General features: G+C 36.1%; 1 protein-coding gene across 4 annotated transcripts in view; it reads right to left on the bottom strand.

Annotated features, from left to right (window-relative positions):
• The window catches only part of LOC134754235 (protein cycle), a 191,743-nt gene that overhangs the window by 91,626 nt on the left and 79,885 nt on the right, over positions 1-20,232 (bottom strand). For 2 of the 4 annotated variants that reach the window (XM_063690415.1, XM_063690417.1), the window contains exon 1: positions 8,083-8,237. The exons of the other annotated variants lie outside the window; for them this stretch is intronic. In XM_063690415.1, the coding sequence (XP_063546485.1) occupies positions 8,083-8,174 (92 nt within the window). In that variant the 5' untranslated portion in view covers positions 8,175-8,237. Of the gene's footprint in view, positions 1-8,082; positions 8,238-20,232 lie in introns of those variants that run through there. 4 annotated transcript variants of the gene reach the window in all.

Genomic DNA, 20,232 nt, shown 5'->3' with positions numbered 1-20,232 from the left:
GTAATAACATTTTTTTAATTTTGTACAAAATAAAATTATCTTTATAATGCATTTGATTATTCTGTAATCCATAAATTAAGCTAAGTGAATCAGTGAAAATAAAGAAATGTTTATATTCTGACACTCTTATTATAACTTTCAGGGCTTCAAATACAGCATATGCTTCAGCCGTAAATATGGAACATAAATCATGCAATCTAAAGCTCTGTACAAATTTAGTCTGAGGATCATACACTGCACTTCGGACGCGAGACTCTGCTTTACTACCATCCTGTATATAATTTGTAATAATTGGGAATTTGTGACAAGAAATGTAGAAAATCAGTATTATTATTGATAGATTTTGTGCATACTGTAATGTTTAAAAGTTTACTATTAAAGCTATCTTCATAACATGGCCAAATTTCATTTTTATATATATTACAAAACTTAGCTTCCACCTGTAAGAGTAATGCTGTTAACTTAGAAATTCTGGGATGACCCTTTATTCTTCTTATTACACTTTGATTATTTTTAGCATATATCTTAATTAAATATCCATAAGCTAACAAAACCCATCTGACAGGTAAAGGCATTGTTTTAGTCTCTACTTCCATTGCTGTTATTGGGGTTGAACACATTGCCCCTGATATTATTCGCATTGCCTTATTTTGAATTATTTGTAGTTTATGTGTGTGATCAGTATTCATATGTACAAGAAAACTATAGTCAAAGTGACTTCTGACAAGGGATTTTATACAGTAAAGACAGTACTTGAGGGTCTGCGCCCCAAAATATACCGGCAAGACATCTCATAACATTTAAACCTTTAACAGAATTAGAAATTATGTGCTTAGCATGTAGGTCAAAATTTAAATGATTATCTATGACTACGCCTAGAAACTTATGAGAAGGGACTTCTCTGATAATCTCATTATTATATACAATATTTACATTTGTTGTGTCCTTGCTCAATATTAATAACTTGCTTTTGTCTGGATTGATCTTTAAGTGTAAGTAATTATTGTAATAAACATGAAGTTCATTTAGCGCATTATTAATGTGAGCTTCAGCTACATCTAAATTAGAATTAATAGAATATATTACAAGATCATCTGCAAATTGCAGTATATTAACATTAGAAGTATTTACAAAATCTCACTTGTATACAAATTATACAGTAGAGGAGACAGCGTTGCTCCTTGCATTGTGCCTTTGAAAACTTGTCGTGGTCCATGTAATATGTTATTAAATTTAACATTTTGAAATGAAGGCAATATATTGTTTGCCTCAACATACCAATCAAGTCTAGTCTTTATCATATTCTCAAAAACTTTACCAACGCATGAAGATAGAGAAATTGGTCTATAAGAGTTTGCCTCACTAGGAGGCTTGTCTGGTTTTAAAATAGGTATTACACATTGTGTTTTCCAAGATTGAGGTATTTTTCCAAGTAACCAAAGTAAATTCATAATTCTTAATAAAACTTTTTGACCATTAACATGCAGTTTCTTTAAAAGCAAATATGGTATGTCATCTAAGCCTGGGGTAGTATTTTTCCTAGATTGCAGACTTACAATGAATTCCTCCCAAGTAAAAGGTTCAATAAGGTACTTAGACTCATTATTATCATTGTTACTTTCAAATAAACTTTCTATAGAGGTAGGATCGTTACTACAACGTTGGGTTAGTTTAGCTATGAATGGTTCTATAAATTCATCATTTTTGATTATCTGCTTAGACTTTAACCCCTTAAAACGTTTAATATTATTTCATATTAACCCAATAGGTGTACATCGATTTAAAGAAGCACAAAAACTACGCCAGCTACTAGTTCTTTCCTCTGCTATTGTACGTTTTTTAAGAGCAACAAGTTTCTTGTACACAATATAATTTTCTAAAGATGGATTGGCCCTGTAATATTTAAACGCCTCATAGGCTTTAATGACACTATCCTCACATTTTTTATTCCACCAAGGAACCGGCGGTCTGCTAATAAAGTTTGTATTTTTAGTAAGTTTTGGGATACATTGTATTTTTAATAGATCGAGTTCAGAACTAAATTTGTCATAAGATTGTACAGGATCATTCTCATTTAAAGTAAAATTCGAGAATACCTCTTCTGAAAGCTCTTTATATTTATTCCAGTCAGCTTTAGTATATATAAATTTATCTATTGGATCATTTATTTGATATTTTTCAAGAGAGGTCAATATACTGATTATAGTAGGGTAGTGATAGCTGCCCATAGGGTCATCATAAGCTTGCCACTCGCACAGAGGTGCTATACTTGCACTGCAGAAGCTGACATCGATAGCTGAGGGATTTCGATTGGGGTAAGTAACAGTAGTTGGATTTCCGTCATTTAAGATACATAGGTCTAAGTCACTTATAATATCAAACAGGTTGTTAGGGCGAGATTGGTTAGTAGCGCAACCAAACGCTGTATGATGTGCATTGAAATCTCCTGATATTATTATAGGTGTTGGTAATTACTCAATTATATTCTTAAGTCTATTTAGTCTTATGTGTGGACGGTTTGGAGGACAGTACGCACATAAAACTGATAAAGGCCCTCGGTCAGTCACAATTGAGATTGCTACATTTTGAATATTTTCATAAAAGTCAGTGTGTATAAAAGTATGTTTATATATGTATATTTTTAACAAGTATAGCAACTCCGCCATGTCCATTTTTAGCATATTTGCAGTAAATATTATAACCAGGTATCCTAAAAGCAGTATTAGTTGATTTTAACCAGGTTTCATTAAGAAGACAAACATCAATATTATGAACTTTTAAAGAATTAATTAGCAACGGTTTTTTATTTGTGGCTGATTGTATATCAAATTGAGCAATTCGAATATGTGTATAATCCATTATTTAATATTTTTAATGAGCATATCTTTAATAGAACTGTTAGTGATTGGATTAGAATCGGTCTTATTTGCTAATTCTATGAGAGTGCTAACCAAAGCGTTCATCAAGTCTACATTATGTAGTAATTCTTTTTTAAGGTCAAGTTTCGGTGTTTCTGCTGGTGTAGCTGTAGAAGAAACATTTTTTTCACCTCAGCAGTTCGAACAAGCCTACTTTCGTCACTCCCTGGAGTGAGCAAAGTACGACTTTCCTCACTCCAGGGAGTGTAACAATGTAGCTTTTTAATTTAGTGAAGGCCATGAACTTCATACTTTTATTACATTTTTTTTATGGTATGTTACGGTACGGTACGGTACGGTCCGGTCCGGTCCGTTCCAGTCCCGTCCCGTCCCGTATCGTATCGTATCGTATCGTACATATTATAATACTTTTTTTTCTGTTTATTCTGTGTAATTCGAAATACATTTTAACCTTTAATATGTTCTCACTACTGAGGTGAAAAATTATGTGTGCAACACGAGAGAAAAGTTATTTTACATCTCGTGTTTTCGAGTCCCTCGCTACGCTCAAGATTCTACCTTAGAATCTTTCGCTTTCTCGGGACTCAAAATAAACACTCGCAAGAAAAACCAACTTTCCTCTCTTGTTGCACAAATAACTATTTTCTGCGATTGTGGTTTATTTGCTTTTTCTGGAAGTTTTACAGTTTAGAATAAATTTAAAAGTGGAAAAATTACTGCCTTGGGTGAGACTTGAACTCACGGCCTCTGGATCGATACTCCAGCGCTCTGCCAACTGAGCCACCAAGACCTCAATCCATAGTCAGCACAGTTTTACAGTTTTGTCAAGGAGTATCGGAAACTCAACTTTTAGAGTTTCGGCTTTAGAGGCGTATGTGATATTAGTTTTTTTTCTGTTATTTTTTGGAGTTTTATTGGACAAGTTTTCGATATTGCTAAATGAGGTCCGCTGCAGTTTGCACAACATAACTGATCCGGTTTGTCACAGTCCTTGTAGAAGTGGTCGCCCGAGCAAATGGAGCAACGCTGTCTTCCGTTACATACTTTAGCTGCATGGTTAAATTTAAAGCATTTAAAACACTGCAGTAGTGGAGGCACATATTCGAAGACTCTGTACGAGAATAAATCGTACTGTACATTGTCCGGTAGTACATGCGACAAGAACGTAATGCTCACTGTCTGTAAAGCAACACGTTCCTGTCCGACTTTTTTCGTGAAGCGGCGGACCTGGTGTTGTTAAAAGACTAGTCTTTAAGACTTTTGAACCTTAACGACTCGCGAATCTTTAAGGCTCAAGCTTTGAAAGCTAGAGCGTTAAAGGTTTGCTCACAAAGCGGTTTAGAAGCTTAACGACTCAAACTTTTTATGACTTGTCAAAATGAAGTCTTTAAGACTCGGGCCTCATAGAGAGCTCTAGCTTTTTAACTTAAGCTCAAGCCCCCGAACCTTAAAAGCTTGTGTCATGCTTAGAGCTCATACGTTGAGCTCTCTTTGCAGAAATTATTTTTGTGTAGAGAATTTACGATATACCTATCTATATCTTATAGTAACTTAACATCAGTTAACGCATTTACTGCCTGTAACGTATACAGGGTGGACCATTTAGAACCTTGATTCCGTTGCGCATACAAATACATTTTCTATGAAACTATATTTTAAAATTTTCCCGTTCCGTTCCGTCCTATATGAGTGAGTCATAAGAAAAAAAATTAAAGTATTTAAAAAATATTTATTACTTAATTAAGACTGGGTGATTAGTGATTACTTGAACCGCTTGAACGTTTTAACTTTTAACCGCCTCCGCTATTGACTAATTCATGAACGCAAACTAAACAACTAAGAGACAAAAAAACAAAACGGTTTCTGCAGAACTGTAAAAATGCCGCGGCATACATTTATAACCAAAAATACCACCACACTCTTTGTGGAGTTCGTCAATATTGCGGACAGAGGAATAAGAAGGTAAAATTCTAGTACTAGTCACTGAGCCAACCCGCGGACTGACAGAGAGACGAACGGACAGACATGGCGAAACTATAAGGGTTCCTAGTTGACTATACGGAACTCTAAAAACGCGAAGTCATAATTATCTTTTTCTGTTTTTCCCTATTTCACAAAAACGTATTAAATTTCACCCTACCCTATAGCATAGGTTGATCTTATTTGTTAAACGCTTTTACTTTTTGCTCCAAACCTTTACTGCTAAAAACCTTACAGACTTAAACCTTCAAAGATTAGGAGGCTTTAAAGCTTGAGGCCAAAAGACTCGAGGTTTCTTTGCTCGTAAGCAGCAACACGAACTCTTAGTTCGAGTCGTTAAGGTTCCGAGGCTTTAAGGTTCGAGGCTTCAAGGCTCAGCAGTCGCGACTCAAGTCTTGTAGTTTACGCCTCAAAGCTTAAATCCACAACACTAGGCGGAACGCTATTATCTCATAGATAGAGCTCAACTTTGTGTATAAATCCTTGTTAGAGATATTAGCTGGCACAAATCTGATTATTCCAGTTTTTTCAATTTGGGTCGCCGGTATGTACGCCTTCATGTTATATTTGGTTAGAAAGTTGTTCGCTGTATTATACTGCTTGAAAACGACCGCAATTTTGTTAGCGTTTACGCGCTGTATAGCCGTTACACCTTTTATGCCACTTGTGAATATGTGGTTGAGAAATATTGGACTTTATTTCCCAATCTGTCCTTTGGGTCCACATGCTCTACAAAAACTTTAAACTCCAATTTTCCCGAGTTCTCAGGGTATAGTATTTTGTAGTCCGGTTTAAAGTACGGTAAATATGCACTATTAGTACTATTAGATTGCTCACCCCCGCCGCCATCGTCCGTGCCGCCTTGGCCGTCGGTTTTGGAGCGCTTAAGGGTGGGCGGGTTTTCCCCGCCCCCCTCGTTACCTGCCATTGTTTAGCCAGTAGCTATAATTATTTACAAAATTTTACATCAAATATATACAAATTAAGTTAGTTTAAACTAATAAAAGTAATAAACCACAATTTTAAAAGTTTGGAGCGAAAATTTTCCGACTACTTTTCTCAAGTTCCCGCCAAAAAATCGACATTGACATTATGAAGAGGTGTTTTTTTTAGCTGGGTGTTATTATTATTGAACCCACTTCAATGAAAGCTTTTTTTTAAATGCATGTTCTATAAGACAAAAACAATTGTAAATATAAAACATTGTACTATTATTACCCAAATATCGTTAATTACGATTATTTGTGTATCGTACATTTATAAAAACAGTATCGAATGTTGCCTTTGGAAACTTAAAGCAGAAAGAAAAAACGCCTCTTCTTTGACAGGCGTTCCGTTCTATTCAGACAATTTATTAAGAACGGTTTTTCAATATTCAATATAAAAAAAATAGACGTGTTATAATGATGAAGAGGTAATAAAATATGAAATATGTATATTTTTCGTAATCTTACTTTAACAGTAGGTTTTATGTTGATTACGACGTTTAAAGGAAACTAATATTAACACTCATCAATAAGTAGTCATGAATTGAAACAAGAATAAATTTAAAAAAATTGGAAAAGTAAAAAGCACTAGTTAGCTACGTAAAGTAGCACTTTTTGAGCAACTGTATTAAAATAGTTATTTACGATACAAGTGCGAAAAAGAGGAAATTCGAAACGAGTGGCGATAAATTAAAATACGACCGAAGGGAATGTTTTAAATCGACACGAGTTGCGAATTACCTATTCGCACGTGTATCGTACAACGTTTTACAGTACATATGGCAGTTTAAATTTTTGACATAGTTACGAAATGTGCTAATTTACGCACTAGTGCAGAAAAGTAGCACCATATGTACTTTAAAATACATTTAACATAAATTTAAAAGAATTAAACTTTGTTTTGTTCAATGCGCATGTTGTGGGTTGTGGGATAAGTAATAGGAGTTTAATACTTTAATAGGGAAGATGGCTTTTCTCTACCACCAGCTTGGGATCCGGTAGTCCTTCTGATAAAGGAGCAAGCGAGACATAGACTGTGAGACCTTTGTGTTGGATGATGTTGGACATTCTGAGTATAATATGTTTCGAAAAGATGTGTCCCGCCAGGTTTGTTGCCGGTCCCATATTGGGATTAGGAGGGTTCCTACAATTTAGAAGGGAATTAAATCTTATCGGGTCCGAGGTGTAGGGTTGGAGCTGGCGTAGCTTTATCGCGTATATATATATATCTTTACTTGAAAATAGTTGTATTGTATACTGCCTTATGAACCGATTTTGCATGTACAACCAGCCTTAAAGTTTATAGTCTATGATGGTTCATAATTTTTTGTGTGGGTATTTTTGCACTTTGTAGATTTTCCTCAGTCACCCGCTGACCACAAACGCTGTAAAGGGTTCGAAATATGGCGGTAACCGAAGACAATATTAATAGGAGTTTACCAAACTAGTTAGTAAATTGAGTTGCAATAAGAATTTGAGTAGGTATTATATTATAACAAACGAGGAAGATTAAATGGACAGCGTTATGGAATAAGCGATTAAGCGACAGTCAGTTGAAACCGAGAAAATGAGCTGGAAAGATTTGAAATTTGAATTGGTTGTTGTAAGTGAATTTATTAAAGTATTACCAGTGACAGTTTGTAAGTTTGTATATCAGTAAAAAAACCGGACAAGTGCGAGTCGGACTCGCCCACCGAGAGTTCCGTACTTTTTAGTATTTGTTGTTGTAGCGGCAACAGAAATACATCATCTGTGAAAATTTCAACTGTCTAGCTATCACGGTTCATGAGATATAGCCTGGTGACAGACAGACGGACAGCGGAGTCTTAGTAATAGGGTACCGCTTTTACCCTTTGGGTACGGAACCCTAAAATAATTTGTAAAAGTAACTTTGGCGCTTAATTCTTTTTTTCGTAACTAGTTAGTGCATAGGCCCTAACATATTTCGATGTGTCGCTTGATTCTACCCTTTATAAAAAGGCTATAAATATAATTTTTGATCACTGAAATAGTCGAGCACATAGATTTTCATTCGGCCTGCGTTAATAACTTTTTAGTCGATTTTGTCGCTTAGTTTGTTACGCTATGACGCAGTCCAAATATAAGCATACAAATTTATTCTAAACCTATCCTAAGATGGTCTAATTACGTAGGATTTATTATTTAAGTACTATAGATCCGTGCAGTATACGAATTATAAGAGATAAGATGAGGAAGGCATAGTTAAGGCTACTCACAGAGGTAGCTCATACTGATAATTGGGGTGGTGCAGGTCATGCAGCTGCAGGTAGAAGTCGTGCACCCGCGGAAATTCGTGCGCGTGCGACATGCCGTGAGAGCCGCCCGCGGCACACGACCGCACGGCGCGGCGAGTCCGCCCAACTAACGCGCGCCACCAGGCCACCACGGCCGGCCTGCGCGACTTAGCCCTGCACCGTAGCGCCTTCGCCCTGCCCGCTATGATCAACCCCTAATCTCCTCTAATTAAGGCGCTAGTCGCTATTAATGGCCGTAAACTCTTACTTTCTAGAGTATATATCTGCTTAACGGTTCAACAAAAAATTATGAAAAAAATATATATTAATCTACATTTTATGTACAATATTCCTAACGTTTGACTTTTTCCCTGTGACATAGTTTCTCCATAAAAGGAGCATTACGACAGGCCGTTTTGCGACTAACTTTGCTTATATCTCCTAAACGGTTTATTCGATTAAAGCTATTTTTAAACTAAAATAAATGTTTTAACAGGCACTACAAATGCAACGTTTCATAATGTTAAAAAATTATATTCTTTTTAAGAAATCGAATATTATTCAACATTTCGTGCGCATGTAGCTCGAAAAAAGCGTGGCCGGCAGTCGTGTGCTAGCTTTGAGACGAGGAGGCTGTGTCGCTCGTCGCTCCGTGCCTTCCTTGTACTCTGTATGCTTGTGCTGAGCCCAAGTGCAATAAAATTGGAGTTATTGTGGCCAAAGACTAAATAACTGCAGAAAGTTGATTTGGTTCTGACGCACTTTAGAGCGCTTAACACGGTGTTTCTCAGCCTATTATTTCGAAAATAATGACAATATTTACACTTATGTTTGAGAAAGCTTCATTTGAAATATAAATTAATAATCTTAGAAAATTTAGACATTGCATAGAAAATATTTCATTTACTGAAATGATGGATACAAAAACACCGAATGACGCTTTTAATACTTTCCATACTACATTTAAATTGTTTTATGACCTTTGCTTCCCCGTAAATACGATTACTATAAAAACTGCCAAACGGCCTACATGGATCACACAGGGTATCAAAAAATGTTGTAAAACTAATAGAAAGCATTTATGGGAATACAGGAATAAATCATCGATAGAAAATAAAGGCAAATTAAAAACTTATTCAGCCGAATTGAAAGCACAATCGCTTGCACAATATGAAAACAATTCTGACTGCTGATAACAAAACTAAAATGACATGGCAAGTAATAAAAAAAGCTTGTAAAAATAATACGAATACGCTTAGCCCGCGCTTCATCAATCACAAATTAAAAAAAAAACAATACGAAATTTAAGTGTAAAAAACAAAATACAAAAAATTATGTAGCAGCAGAATTACTGGGGATCGAATCAGGGACCACCCGGTGCAAACGAGAAAAGCGAATGTTTGCAAAACACGCCATGATAGTGCTTACCTGAGCTGACGAAATTCAGCTACTCATTCTCGAGTAAAAACTAAATATCTAAATACCGCCAAAACCAGCAATACAAAATTTCTGCATTTTTCGACATTTAATCTGTAAATATATCTTCAAAAGAAAATACAGTTATGATATCGATACGACTATTTGTTTAGGCGCGAAATTTCGTTTTAAAATTTCCTAAAACCGGATCGACAAAAAAATTATATTTACCTATAGTCATAGAATATGGTCACAAAATTTCACAAGAATCGGTTAAGAATTGCGACCTGTAGAGGAGAACATCTGGTCATACAAAAGCAAAATGCGCGAGTCAAACCGTAGACCTTCGCTACGCTTCGGTCAATTATTATAATGGTAAATAATACCTCTTTAATTCGGAAACTATATACTTACTTACTGTTACGGTCTAGAGCGTATTTCTTCTAAATGGGTAAACAAAAAAAATATGAGAAAAAATATATATGAATCTTTATTAATTGTTCAACAATTATTACATTTTTTTTTTCTTGAAAAATATAGTTTCACCGTAATAAAAATAATACAACGGGCCATTAAGTTAAGTATTAAATGGCTTTAGTTATATTTATTTATTACGGATAAAAAAATGACTATAAAACAAACACACTGTACGCCTCAATTTATACCATGCTCTAGCTATAAATCTTAATCTTTCGAATTGACTTAGGTATTTATTTGTAAGAAACAGATAAAACACAAATGAACTAATTGAGGCTTGTAAAGTATAATGCATAAGGGAATATATTTTTATTATAATTTACGATCTCCACTAAACGCATGATCTACTCATACTCAAACCACAAAATATCTGCAAAAGATACACAAATATACGAGTATAGCGCCAACCGCGCGCCTCTGGGCTGTAGCTTATTCTTTGAACCTAGTTGGGGTAAATTCACGTACGATCGCAGTAAGCGGGGTGCGGGTACAGAGACGCTGAGACGCTCAAGGACACATCAGCGACTATCGTCTTAATTACTCATCGAATTTTAAGCTTTCCATACACATTGTGTTGAACAGTATAAAGACCAGATACTATCAAAAAGAATTACAATAGTTATTTACGATGCAAGTGCGGAAAAGAGGAAATTCGAAACGAGTGGCGATAAATTAAAACACGACCGCAGGGAGTGTTTTAAATCGACACGAGTTGCGAATTACCTATTCGCACGTGTATCGTACAACGTTTTACAATACATATGGCCCTTTAAACTTTCGACATATGCACGAAAAGTGCTATTTGACGCACTAGTGCGAGAAAGTAGCACCATATGTACTGTAAAAGTAATATTGTCATTAGATTTTTCCATTCCAATTTCATGAATTTTCAATTAGGCCAAGCAATAAGAAGGTATAGAGGGAAATGCAAGGAACACAATTTTTGACTTCGTAGCTTTGTTTGGACTAGTTAGGAGATGAACATATCAAAAGTCCCCGACCGAAACCCTGGTGCTGGGGGGAGGGGTCAAACCCCCCAGGTTCAATTTTTCGGTTTTTCGATTATATCTCGGAAACTAAGCGTCTGAGCGACATGGCCACTTATTCAAAATGAAAAGTGATTTAATTTTTTACAAGTTTTATTAGGTCAAGTTTTTGATAACTTGTATAGTTTTTGAGATATCCGCTCTTGAAGGTTTATTTAGGGCTCTCAATTTTATCTTGATTATCTACATCAGTGAAGATGCTAGGCCGGGTATGGTAACGTTTTCGTATAAATCGGGGGTGCTGAATTCATTTATGGTATCAACATTCACCTTTCCGAAGTAAAAACATATAAACTTCAAACAAATAACTTTTTTTTAACTCCTTTTCACGCTTAAACCGCTGAACCGATTTAGTTGAAATTTGGTAAATAGATGTTTTTAGTTCCGAGACAGGATATAATATAGTTTTTATCTCAAAAATCATACTTTGAAGGTGTGAAATTTGGTGTGAGGGGAATTCAGCTAATTCGCCGAAGTTGAATTCCTGAGGTTAATACTGTTTAAATTTAGGTTTGAAGTCATGTTTGGTATCATTTTCAACTAAATCAAACATGTAGACCATCCCAAATATTATTTAAATAGGTTCAGCGGTTATTGATTCCCCATACAAATTTACACCCCACTTTTCACACCCTTAAATGATGATTTTGGTTATAAAAACTATCCTATGTACTGTCCCGGGACTCAAACCACCTCTATACTACTGTAGGCAGGTCTGTTTCTAACCAGGCCGCGTAGCCAACAATCAACATGCACGCTTACGCTCCGCAGCGATCGAAACGCAACTGTCACTGTCGCACTACTCGCACTAATACTTATGGAAGAGTGATAGAGAGACACAACACAAAGCGTTTCGTTGTCGCAGCGTTAGCGATTGTCATTGTCAGTTGTCACCTTGGCTAGGCTCATGCTCAAAGAATTTAACTGCACCTGCTAGCTACTGTTACGCAATAATAACAGTCTAGTTTTCCTGTATGACCAGGGATAAGGTATGTGATACGTGTATTGATTTGAAACTCTTATACAAAGTATAGGTACATATTAGTTTATAGGCTTACATGTCCTGTCTATAAATATTCAGATCGTAGCTAAAATTCATTACGTTTTTGCGACATCTAGGTATGACCTTCACGAGCTGCCTATAAGTCAGAATTATTGATAAAACCCTAGGTAGTGTTATATGAACGCCACATTTTCGATAACGGGCGTGTAGTTGGCATTGCGCTGCCGCCCTGGTGCATTTTCCGTTGCATAATGTGACGTTATTTGTAGGTAGGTACTAATCGGCGATAGCGACGCGCGGCGCGGCGCGGCGCGGCACGTGCATGTAAGACGCCCAATGAAATGACGCAGATTATTGTTATCTCGCCAGGTACCTACCTACTACACTACTGCTGCTACTGCACTACGCATAACTACAGTAGCTGTAAAAACGATCATTTCAAATTATACAATGAAATTCATAAATTTTCTTCGAATCCACATTTAACTCTTGAAATATTTTAAATTATTACGATTAGTTCATTCAAATCAGCACTGAATGTAAAATATCTGTATCAGTACATTCAGTACGAGTATACCTATTCGAATATTAAACCCTGGTTAGGGCTTGCAATTCAAATATTCGAATTTGTCGAATATTGGGCCTGTTTTGATATTCGAATATGCGGTCGCTCAGTTTCCGAATATTCGAATATTTTTTAATCCTCGAAAAAAATCGATTTCATCCGCTATAGTTGCAGTTTCTGTGTGTTTTGCCGGGTATTCACAGTGAAAGAGGAACGATAGGTTCCCAAATGCGAAGGAAATAATAATTATTTTTACTGTATTCCTCTCGATAGGTTTCACACTTCAAAACGAAATCAAAATAGTACATTTCGATGCTAGTGCGGAAAGTATGTCATTACCTCACGAGTACCGAGATATCTTGCCACGAGCCATAGGCGAGTGGCAAGACTCGGGACGAGTGAAGAATGACATATCCGCACGTGTATAAGACAGAAACAATTGTAAATATTAAAACATTGTACTATTATTACCTATATATCGTTCTTTACGATTATTTGTGTATCGTATATTTATAAAAACAATATCGAATGTTGCCTTTGGAAACTTAAAACATTCTTGCTTTAAGAAACACGCCTCTTCTTTGACAGGCGTTCCGTTCCATTCAGACAACTTATTAAGAACGGTTTTTCAACATTAAAAAAAAAACGTGTTATAATACTTATAATGATGAAGAGGTAAGTAATAAAATATGAAATATACATATTTTTCGTATTCTTACATTAACAGTAGGTTTTTATAGGTACAATAGCCTAAGATACGTTATATATGGTCGTCCTTCACCAATACGTCTGACGGATGAAGCTTTTATTTTATAAAATAAAATATGTTCCTGAACATGAATAAACAGGGTTGCCTAAAGAAATATGGTCAAGGATATTTTTAATAAATTTTTGAAAAAAAAATTCTTTTTTCTAATTTTACCTACTTCATTTACTTGTCTGACGAACGAAATAAGTTCCAATGGGGTCCATATTGGGTTGCATACAAGTTTAAGTCATATCTTTGTTGCGCATAACAACTTGTGTCATAATCATCATTGCGCATACAAATGAAGTCATATTATATTGCCTATGCCAATTCTTGGGATTAGTTGCCAAGCGGACCCCAGGCTCCCATGAGACGTGGCAAAAATTCCGGGACAACGCGAGGAAGATGATGATATATATATATATACCTGTGTTGTGTACAATAAAGTGATTACTACTACTACTACTATATATATATATATATATACACCCTCCATATCCTTTTCCCTAATCTCCAAAGCCCAAGGCTCCTATTTCTGCGTAGTTTGTCCTTCGAACGTCTGAAGAAACCTAACGAACCTATCCTACCTACTATTTCAATAAATCTATATTAGGGAATGCAATGCCGCATGAGGAATTCAATCCCGGTATTTAGCGGGATTGTCAGTCTCAGTCCCGCGGGATCCTGGTATTTGCGGGATCTCGCAAGTTACTATACAATTTTACGAATTGGTACTAAATTTGAAGGTTTAATACAAAAAGTAAACAATTTTAGAACTAGTACATTGTGTATTATGGGCGGTAAACAAAAATGTACGAACGAGTGTGAACTGAAGGCTAAAAACACGATTTCGTCCTTCCTGTACTGTGGCACGCCAAATGTTCCTCACAAGTCTCATTACACTTGTGAGAAAAAAAGAGGGAAAAAATTAAACTTCTGCTTAATTTCGGTACACGTACATTACAGCCCTAGGTCCAAATTTAGGATTTACGGACCGCATCACCTAGCAAGTGTGACGTAAAAAAACACTACAACCCCAGGTCGAAATTTACGATTTACGGACCGCATCGCCTACGTGAATAAGTAACACCTTTTACGAGCAAGTGAGATGAAAAATTCTTTTCACATCACCTATTCGAAAAGGGAACTTTTCTTCCCTGCTAGGAGGGATCAAAGTGGCACTTTTCTGTTCAAGGACATTTTGTTGCCAGTATGAAATATTGAGACAAAGACTTATGGAATTAGTATGCATATAATCGATTACAATTTATTTATAATCGATTACGTGCATACAATTTTTCTAACTTAAATAATATTTTGTTGTAATTGTAAACAATAAATGTAATTAGCGTATTTTAAATTAATTAATAGCATATTTAAATTAAGTTTATTAATTAATTAGCGTAATATTTACAAAGAAACGTAAAAAAAACATTAGTTTAATAATTTAATTTTTATTTTGACATTTTAGGTCTCCTTAAACGCAGCCATACTTGTCTATGTAATTTAAAAAGTTATGTACATAAATTTGTAAATACTTAGTTTAATTCAATAACTTTATAATAATAAATATAAGTGATGTCAGTCTTCATAGTGTCCTTCCGAAGATTTGGTTCAAAGGGGTAAGAGCTAATTTGTTACCAGAAAAATCTACAAAAATAATGTACTTGATTTTCATTGTATCATTTTAGGTGTTTGCTGCTGTCTTCGAAAAGATATTAGGTACATAATTATGAGCTGTAGGTACTTTTAATTTGTCAGTACAGTCACGTCTGAAAATATCGATACGGACAAAGTGCCAGAAGTATGTACCTATACTAAGGTCGTGTATACATATTTTTGGCACTGTCCGTATCGATCTTTGCTTAAAATAATAATGTTTTGAAACCTAATTATCTGTATGTAATTTCCTCATAGGTGATGTGAAAAGCAGTATGTGTCACATGGTAGCAAAAATATTTTCACCTTGGGCGTTAACACTTGAATCCCTCACTACGCTCAGGATTCTATGTTAGAATCCCTCGCTACGCTCAGGATTCTATTATAGGAATATAGTATAGGATAGCTTCGTTTAGGATTCAATTGTACGCCCTCGCCGTAAATATGTAATTTTGCTCCCTTGTGACACAATCTACTATTATTTAACTTCTTAAATAGTATTTTATACAATCGTGATATAATAGAGAGCTTTTCAGTCGAGTACCGTGTTTAAGCAACGAAGCTTGCTGAGTTGCTTAAGTTAAGGTACGAGATTGAAAAGCTTGATTATATCACTATTGTATACAATACTTTTTCTACGAGACAAAAAAATAATACTTTCAACTAGTAGAATCATATAGGTAAACAAAACAAAAGTATACAGGATACGCGAGCTGCCGCAGCCCGCGATACCTTCATACTCGTACGCGCCCCGGCCGCGGCCGCCGCGGGCCCGTCGCCCCCGGCGGGTTGGTCAACGACACCTCCTCGTAACTTATGAGGCCCTTGCTAAATTCAATTTTAAGACAGTTTTTTTCTCGATTTTGGCCACCGTAGCCTATGGAGACTAACAAGCAACGCTAAGCGGTTTTCGTAGGGTATGGATGTTCCTATATGAAGGGTGTCACATGCGCGTTTCTGACTTATGAAGCAATTGTTTCTACTACAACATAAAATAAAATGTTTTTGTTGGCCAACCAATCACAAAGCAGATGCATTGAATCGAGTCTCCTCGAAATGTATGAAGTTCTATTTTCAAAATTTTTATAATTTATTAAACCGTATCGATAAAATTCTTATGCTTGAGTCGGAAGTGCCATAGACTAACCAACGTTGAAAAGAGTAAGGTTGTAGTGTTGCATGTGAAGTTGTAATACACAGATTATACTCGACGAGTAGAAAAAAATATTTATTAGACAATACTGGTATAAAATACGCCCCACAGTTTTGTGCACTGCGAATCTTCCGCCTTCAAAAAATACTTTCATATACAGCGTAAATTTCCTAGTAGGTACTGTTGCTGTACTGCCAGTACTTGGAAACTCTTTATACACCGTCTCCAACATAATTAACAGTATTGTACATACAAGCAAAAATATTTGTTCATATAAATAAATGTTTGTTTTTAAATATTTAATAATAATATTACTCAATTCACAAGATAGCAAAAAATAGACAAATACGGGCGAAATTCTCTTCCGTGTCCCTTCCCCCTTCCTCCACAGATGCATCCAGGCTCCGTGAAGAACTTTCGCCAGTAGGAGACATGTTACTTGTACTTAGTAACACGTAAGAATCACGTCGCTCCTCAATCCCGCAAATCCCACGGGATCCCGCTTAATTTACGCGCGGGATTAATCCCGCAAATTGCATGCGGGATCCCGGTATTTCGGGATCCTGATATCCCGGTATTGCATTCCCTAATCTATATCTATGATTAGTTTCTTTTATAAAACCGTTACTCCTACTGGAGGGGGCTCCTCTCCTTCGATCTCCTCTTTCCTCAAGTAATATTTGCTTGCTTATTTGAGAATGGATGTGGATCGGAACGTGAAAAGAGCATACCGGGGCCGCCCAGCAAGAAGACGTCCTATTGGACGCCCCAGGTAGACATGTGCGCCGCGCCGCCGCCGCCGATGATTTTTCCACGCCGCCGCCGCCGATGAATTTGACCGGCGTACAATCGGCGTGGCAAATTTTCGTATTAATTCATATAGTACTAACAATTCTAAGTTTTTTATTCAAATTATTTCAATTCTAACTATAATCAGTGAGTGAGTAAAATATACACCGCTCTGCCTTCTATAGATATAAGTAGTGTAGCAGTGTTGGCCGTAATTGTTAATTTTAATTAACCATTGATCAATTGCATTAACCATTAGTTCCGCCATTAACCAATTGCATTAAAGTTAATTCTAATTAAATTTTTGAGACGTTAATGGCCATTAAAGTTTCAAAAAATTAATTAGAATTACTCTCAATTGCATTAACGTTTAATAAAATTAAATTCGTGATATTTTAAAAAGAGACAGCAAAATGACCCTGACTGAACCCTGGCAGTAGTAGCAGTACCTACTACCTAGTGGAATTCAGGTTTGGTGCAACCATGGTGCAACATAGACATACGCGTTTTTGGTCATTTGAATTGTCTTGATGAGCACTTCGGAGATCAGTACCCATGATAGAGGTGATGCTGAACCCTGGCAGTACCTAGTGGAACTAAGGTTTGGTTGACATATCAGTCAAATTTGACAGATTGACAGTTTTTGTCATTTTCAGTGAAAATTATCTTTTTGGGATATAATTTAGCACTAAGTAACATTGTTAAGTGTAGATTTATACTATCTGACAAAATTGACATTTTGTGACATTTTTGACAGTTTTGGATCCCAGATCGAAACGGCTTGTCCAATTTTGATAGGACCTTCAAAAGGATTGTAGGTTATAAGCTTTATTGAAAAGATGATAAATAAAATTTACATTAATTGTATAAAACAAAATTAAGACTACTTATAAAATAAAACGATTAAAACTAAACCTACCTAAAAAAAGTAAAAATCCCTATAACAAACCCTGACCTCTTGGCAAAGTGCCCATCACGCAGGCAGCATTCCCGCGCTGTATCGCGATAGCAAGCCTTTGCGCGAGAAAGCTGCCCGCGCAAGGGGCCCCCGTTGCCTTCCTCAACCGCTTTCCGAGCTCCTTGTGGAGCCCGCGTGCACCCCTGCCCCATTAGACCTTCAACATTAGTCATGGGATGGAAAATGTAGTTTGAAACATCTGTCAAAACTGTCAAAATTGACAGTTTTTGTCATTTTTAGCGAAAATTAATTGCAGACCTTTGATCCCTTGGACGCCTTTATAAAATTATGATATTTCTTCTTGTTAATTGTTAATTATCAATCACATTTTTAATTTTCATTAAAAATTGATTTAATTGTTAATGGTTTGTGATGCCATTAACCATTAGTTCGTTTTAATTGTCAATGGTTCGAAATAAATTAATATTAATGGCCATTACTAATTCATTTTCCGTCAATGGTTAATGGTTAATGGCCATTAACCTTTTCAATGGTTAATTTTTAATGGTCAATGGCATTAACGTTCGGCCTACACTGTAGTGTAGTGCAATCATAATTAATAAAATTTCACAACAAAATATTGCTAAAAATAAAATTTACAGTTAAAATAGTGTACAACTGTACACGTGTACTTTACATATTTACATTGTGTGGATCGATGACACTTTATCGAAAAATTCGTCGACCGTGGTAGCAAATGTGACGTCACTAGGGGCACCTCTGATATCGGCAGGTCACGCGTTGAATAGTTTGACTCCTAACACATCGACGGATTTCCTGGCTTTAGCGGTAGTATGGGGCGGGGCCAAAAGCAGATTTCCCCCGCGCGTGCTTCTGCCTGACTGGTGCTCACGGGTTTTATACGAGCTGATATTACTTCTAACATACTTACACGCTTCTAAAATTTTATGCATAATTTATTTATTATCTATTTATTTTATTATTTTAAAATAGTGCATAATGAATAATGGAAGTGCTGAGTGGTCGTAAGGTTTCCCCGCGTTTATTCGTATTGCTCGCTTTTGAAGCTTGAACATTTGCTCGCGATCAGCCGCTGTTCCCCAGCCCCAGAGGTCGACACCAAAAATCAATATCGAGTGAAAATACCCGTAATATGCTTTTTTCATATTTTCGTCTGAGTGTCAGGGCAATGAAAGCAGAGCAAGTAAAAGTTTTAGACACAAAACGTGAAATGAAATAAAATAAATAAATTAACAATTAAATACTAACCTATAACCTAACCGAACATCAAATTCATCAATGACCAGACTACACGTCAACACGACGTTCAGCCATCTGGTTAAACGTTGCGATACTTGCGATTAACGCCTTGGCTAATTGTTCTTCAGCCAACTAATTAGCTGGCTAATTTAACCAGTTGGCTGCGACATATGCATTAATTACTTCAGCCACCCAGGAATTCTAGCGAGGTAAATTTTGTTTATTTATACAAAAAAATCCGCTCACCTACTACATCTTAACGTCGTTAGTGGATGAATGGGGAAAATACTTATCTAGTTTAGTTTCTAAGTCGTGATTAACCCCGAAACGAGAGCCACCTTTGCTGTTATTCCTAATGCACCGTCCGAATAGTAGGTAGGTAGGTAAGTAAAAGCTGAATTACACAATTGAAATGTCACTACACCCCAGCACCCCACGTGCACCATGTACTTTAACCAACACCATATGTGGCGTATACATTACCAATTACTATAATTTCCATATTATCAGTGGCACTAGTAATATAGTGATGGACCAAGATGCGACTGAATATTAGCGTCGGCTTTATCACGTGTTTCTGATTATGCAACTGACATAATATTAAAACAAGTTGGACTTGGGTCATACATACTTGAGTCGAGTCGCGTGGCGTTTCAAAAATGGTGTGGCGTGGCGTGTTTGGGCCATCAACGCAGTTTGTTCGCGCTTATCTCGCAATCAGTTATATACTGGTTTGCTCGAGTAACGTTCGACTATATACGTTTGTGAAGTGATGGGGATTACGGCTCGAGCAGAGACCGAGGGGCAATCAATTTCGAAATTCGATACCGCCACCCGACTCCGGCTACTCTATCTTATAATAAAAACAAGTTAACAAATAAAAACCTCATATCCATATATTTACTTAACTTACTTGCCACTGTCACTGTATGAGAACCAGAAAATCCATTTGTTTAATAAAAGTATATATAAACGTTACTTTATAGTAGTTAATAATATAATGTTTTATGTTTTTATTGCGTCAACACACATTTATAAGTACAATACATAATAACAAAAAAAAACAAAACTTAAAACTAATTATTACTAATTAAACC

Source organism: Cydia strobilella, chromosome Z, assembly GCF_947568885.1.
Source record: "Cydia strobilella chromosome Z, ilCydStro3.1, whole genome shotgun sequence".
NCBI classification, from domain to species: Eukaryota; Metazoa; Arthropoda; class Insecta; order Lepidoptera; family Tortricidae; genus Cydia; species Cydia strobilella.
This window is presented reverse-complemented; position numbering and strand designations above follow the sequence as displayed.